Source organism: Cariama cristata, unplaced genomic scaffold (genome assembly GCF_000690535.1).
Source record: "Cariama cristata isolate BGI_N322 unplaced genomic scaffold, ASM69053v1 scaffold33512, whole genome shotgun sequence".
In the NCBI taxonomy this organism is placed as follows: domain Eukaryota; kingdom Metazoa; phylum Chordata; class Aves; order Cariamiformes; family Cariamidae; genus Cariama; species Cariama cristata.
The window spans coordinates 23,225-28,935 of NW_009602745.1; the positions used below are offsets into that span (position 1 = coordinate 23,225).

Consider the following 5,711-nt stretch of genomic DNA (forward strand, 5'->3'; position numbering starts at 1 on the left):
CACTGGCAGTGGCGTTCATTTCTCACAAGTGGTTTCACTGCAGTTTATTTCTTAATATATGCAATACATTATTTTTTTTCTAAACTGCAAATCACAGGAACAGCTAGCACCATTTTATATTTTGGTTATACCATGATTATGGTGTTGATCTTCTTCCTTTTCACAGGTAAGTATATTGAACCTTAATTTTAAATTTTGAGTCTACTTTGATACAGGATCATAAATCTATAGAGAAGTCTTTGATTTTTTCCAGGTAGTTGTGTAGCATTTTGCAACTCTGCGATCACAAATTTTAAGAGATTGAGGATGGGGCAAAAGTACTGCTAACTTGAGGTGTGGCCTATAATTAGATCTTCAAATATGACACCTTTAAATATGATAAATACTTCTCCAGATTTCATTCCTGTGTTAGTCATGTGACAAACTCAATTTTTTAAATAAGTTGTCTTTGGAGAAACACACTTCAAATCACACACAGTCAAGTCTAAAGTCAAGTCTAAAGTGTCAGTTAAGGAAAAAAAAATGCAGCTTTTGTGGAATAGGAGGAAGGAAGAGAGGAGTAAAAGTTGACAGAGAATACCTGTTCTTTCCATTCATTTGCTCTCTTCCAGAATTTCTTTACCTTCTTTCCTAATTGTATTGAAGTGGCAGGGGAAGCAGACAGAACTTCTTAACTGTTTTTTGATGCGGTCTTGTCATCTTTGTTGTGAGCTTTTTGGAAAAGCACCTGTCTTGGTGCTGCATTTCAATTTCCTCTTCAATAAGTGAGGTGAGGTCACAAAATCTTCCTTTGTCATCTTCAGTACTAAGAAGGGATCTTCAGTCAGACTCACTTATCCCTTGTTTGGAGGAATGGCAGAGAAATTGCAAGAAGTCTCCTTTCAAACTCCCATGCAAGAAGGCAGCAACAGCCAGCTCCTCAAAAATCTAAAAAATACTAAATTCTGTTCCAGCAGAATGTAATCTGTCTTTGTGGACTTTACCCTACAGAGCAATATTTTTGAAACTGTTTTGAACTGATCGACACTTTAAATGATTTCAAGCTTCATGTTTATGATGATGTTTAATGATTCCTAAGGCTTTGATAGGTATTTATCTATACAGCTATAAAGGCTATATTATGAGGCCTGCTAAAACACAAACAGCTTGCCATCAGAGCTTTGAATACAGATCTGACTATAATTGTAAGTAGAATTTTCAGTTCCACTTAACATGGGAGAACACAAAAAATCCAGTGGGAAGAGAACTGACATTTGAGAACGGTGTTCATTTTAAGAGTAACAGAATATTCGTTTCAAAGACATCACCACTTCAGCTTAGGAAATGCTGAAGCCATTTGTGCACCACGACTGAACACAGATGATGATGAACAGGAGCAGGAGCCTGTGAGGAGTTTCTTGGGTCATTGCCTGTTAAAAGGAGGGAATGGAACTTAAGTGCGTTATGTAATCTCTTTGAAAAGTGATCAAGCTGTGTTCCCAAAGTGGTTAGTTTTATCTTCCATCATTCTTTTTAAGTCAGTCTAATGCGTTTTGGCATTGCTCGCGGATGTTTTGTAAGTTACACATCATCTCTACTTTTATTTATATTTTGCATACTGGCTAGCAAGTCATTCTGAATATGTAGGTCAGAGATTCTCCTCCCTTTCTCGCTCCATCTTACATCTCGCCCTGCCTTTCTCTTAACTTTTATTTTTGATCTGGGTTTACTAATAGTCTCATTGAACCAAAGAATGTAAGAATGCATGGTGGTTCAACTAGAAGTGAAGGTGTAGATCAATTTTAAATGCCGTGCAAACCTGTAAAGTGCATGAAAAAAATAATTAGGCCTTACATAAGCATGAGGTCAATTAATGTAGTTTCATTAGCGTTTCCAATAGATATTCAGCATGTCTGCCTTTAATAGTAAAGAGTTTTAGCCAAAACCTTTGTTCAGCCTCTTTACTTTGGATGCATGCAGTAATTTGGGAGTGCACACATTCAAGATAAAGGGGATTTACAGTAAGTTTTCTGTGCTGAGACTTGGCTTAGGTGCCTTTCTGCACCTGAGGTACTCATATAATTTCCATCTTTTGCCCTTATTCCTTCAAGTCAGTCATGTCACATGACATCGTCTAGAGGCACTGAGATGTGTCCAGTGCATCCCCGTTTTCCTTTGCTCACACGTTCATTTTCAATTGACCAATTGGCTGTGCAGCGCCTGCCAGCAAATTTGGGCAGTCCTTTTGAACCGGAGTAGGTTCACATGCGTGCAAAGAAGCGGGGGTTTCCTTCAGATGCTTTCGGTGGTAGTCGTTTGTATGTGACAGGGACAGTGGAGATGTGAGTTAATGCGGTGCAACTTGAACTGAGCTTTCAGGATTTGTATGCTTGCATGTTTTTAGATTTTCAGTTTCTATATTGAAATTAGGGGAGAATACTTGTGAAGGTAACCAAACAGTCAGAACTTTGAACCGTCATATGCGTAACAATTTTTTTTTAATTACTTCCCACAAGATTAAGTGCAAATTATCCTTTAATTTGAGGGCATAGTCCTATTTCTTAAGATTTTGAATGATTTTGTCCATTTAGGTCAATAGGCGTTCAAAGGTGGATATGTTCAGTTCTCTGAGATCTATTCTATGGAAGTACTTTTGAGATAAGATTTTACAGAAAAGAGGCAGGGTAAAGGGACAGGCAGTTATTCTCCAGTTCTTAAATGAAAAAGCATATTAGCAATTTAGCAAAAACTGCTCCTAAAGGCAGCTGACTTCCTGTGTCAGGATGATAAAGAAGCTAAAAAGAAAAAATGGTAATTGTTGTATCAGAACTATTCTGCTGCTGCTTACTCATCTGTTAAAAATCGTCAGTATAGGGAAGGGTTTTGACGGTGCCCTGCTGCTATGTCAGTGTAACACATGCTTCGGGCACTTGCATCCATACTGCATTCCAGGTCATTGATCAGACGCAGCAGGCAAAATACCGGGAGCTACATGACAAATCTTTGATTCGCAGCTGGGACCGCAACTACGTATCATAGTAAATGAGTCAGTTAAACATCAGTAGTTTAGCAAGCGTGAAGGGGGGCGGGGGGGATAAAAAATTACTGTGGTATCATTCATAGTTCCTTCCAAGCTCTTACAGTGAATGAATTAGCACACGACTTTTGCTGTGCCTCTTATCAGATCTAAAATAAAGGCTTGCCTTTTTTTTTTTTTTCTTTAAAGAACTTAACTTGGCTCTTGCCTAGGTGAAGGCTGTGATTTTTAGAAGAGGTCCTCAGGCAAAGATCAGATAATCTTCAGGGCTTTTTTCCTGTCCTAGTTTTTGTGGGAAACGAAGGTTCCTGTAAGAGGGGTTCTGAGCTGCTGTTTAGTGCATTATCATTCTGATTGAGGCTGCATTTTGACCAGTCAGAGTAACAAAAGTCAGAGTAACCCAGTCAGAGTAACAAAACCCAACTATATTAACTACTCTGTGTTCAAAAGAATATTTGTGTTAAAAACTCTTGTTGGAGTTTCATAAAGAGAAGAGATGCAGCTATTTTTTGTTCAGCTAAAAGGATTGTTAAGTTATCAGGGAAAAGTCTTTGCCCTTAAATTTCAGTTCAAGTTTGCTTATACTTTTTGACTGCCCTAAGTATTTCAGAAGTGTTTATTTTTAGGTTATGTAGCACGTATTTTCAATAGGAAGTGCAAGTTGCGTAGTAACTACGCTATGGTTTGAAATTTGTATTAACTTGATTCATGCAGAAATAGAGGTAGTGCTCTAATTTTCCAGGACCTTAAAAGTATAACTAAGAAATGGGAGCTCCTTTTGATGCTGTCAATCTAACTGGTTTATTAAATATAATAACAATATTCTGACCAGCTGAGCAGATCAGGTGAAGTGTGTGCGACAAGTCACTGAAGAAGGGTGAAATGGAGCAATGTGAAGGAGTTGGACTGGGGAATAATGCAACAACCAAGAACGAAGATGTAGGAAGAGAAATAACATGGAAGCGTCTTAAAACGAGAGTCTTCCATGTGATCAGCTCTATGACTGTGAAAATAATGAGATACTTTATATAGTAGTTGATGCCTGTAAAGACCAGGTGCTGTCTGTAACTTTCCATTATCTGATCTAATGGAAGTACTGAAGACTAAAGAGAGCAGATTGCGTATGTCCTGATTTATGACCTACAGATAGAAATTGATGTCTCCTGTTACAGGTTAGGAAAACTGACATAACTTCTTTCTTTTTTTTTTTGTAGGGACAATTGGATTCTTTGCATGCTTTTGGTTTGTAACCAAAATATACAGCGTGGTGAAAGTTGACTGAAGGAACCAATGTAAAGAATTAACACAGAAGAGGTTTAATCTTCATTAATGCAACTTAAAGACCTGGTCTAGTTGATGAACTTGAGCTTTATCAGAAGTATTGGCTTCCTATTCTTTGAGAATGATACTGAATATGCACCTACTTTTTCCACTAACACGTTTGTATTGTGACTTAACGACCTGTTTTCATTCAGATCTAAATGAAGATCAGAGTTATGGTATTTATGCATTTGTAAATACAACTATACTTTAAAAGAAATGTTAAATTCTAATCGCAGAGTAGAAGTTGGCTGTATTACACAACTTAATGATACTTCTGATCAAAGTACAACTGTAAATAGGTTTTTCTAGCTTGGTAGGTGGGATGAACTATTTTTCTTTGAGGGAAATGAGAACTTTTTATTATGCTAACTTTGAAGGATGACTCTTAAGAAGTGTTGCTTTTAGTTTGGATGTGATTTTTATTTTTTACTGGTGTTACGTCCATAAATATTCTGATTTCTGTGACTCCATTAGTTTTGGTGTTCTTGGCCTTTTAAACTATGTGCCTCTGAGTCCTTGAATTTATAAATTCATAATCTAATAAATATTGTAAAAATGTCTTCAGTGGCTTATTACATACAATAAGTTCATAAAATATGTAAGTACAGTTATATTGAAGACGGATGCTTAAAGATTGCATAGAGTATTTTATGGCATTTTCTATGGTTTAATGTATATTGACACACTTAGATCTGCAGGAAATGTTATTTGTGCTACATGGCTATTAACATGGAAATGTGATTGTGGCGCATGAGAATTAAATTACACGCACATTTAACAAAACCACTCTGCGGCATTAATCCAGTCCTTAACCCAGGTATGTTTTCAGAGGTTGCTATGGAATTGTCAGTATGTTGAGAAGATCTTACAACGTGTGAGTCAGCATTCTCTGCTGATCTTGCTTTTAGATCTCGATGATGCATATTCTATATGGCAACTATTGCTGATTGTACCTCATGTAGGTTAAAAAATGAAAGAAAATTACTATTTTTGCCTTATATTAAGAGACTAATGTAGATTTTGGATGACTAGGATTAAACCTATATTTGCTTTTTTTTTTTTGAAAATGGAGTATTTTGTTCCTATCTTGTTTGGCAATTTTAGACTCGTAACACAATTTGGCTTTTGGCATGTTTTCACAAGCGTGATAAAATTTTACTTAAAATTAAACTTCATGTACCAACTGCCATTCATAAGGTTGGGGTTTTTTTTACTCTTGCCAGTTTACTTTTCTAAAAGACCTTAACCTAATGATGCTCAGATATTGAACCCAGTAAAAATATCTTTGCTTAAGGTAACTTGTCATCGTTAACCTCCTAAAAGTTGGCACATAAAAAGGCTTCAGGTGACATTTCTTCAGTTGCTGTGTTCC

At 36.6% G+C, this 5,711-nt stretch overlaps 1 protein-coding gene across 1 annotated transcript in view; it reads left to right on the plus strand.

Annotated features, from left to right (window-relative positions):
• TM9SF2 (transmembrane 9 superfamily member 2) overlaps positions 1–4,897 on the plus strand; it is a gene marked incomplete at its 5' end in the record, with an annotated part of 24,238 nt that extends 19,341 nt beyond the window's left edge. Inside the window, 2 exons of the mRNA XM_009694902.1 lie at positions 1–166; positions 4,231–4,897. The exon at positions 1–166 is cut by the window's left edge and continues 6 nt beyond it. Of these exons, the coding sequence (XP_009693204.1) occupies positions 1–166; positions 4,231–4,298 (234 nt within the window). The remainder of the gene's footprint in view (positions 167–4,230) is intronic.
• Between the last annotated feature and the right edge of the window lie 814 nt (positions 4,898–5,711).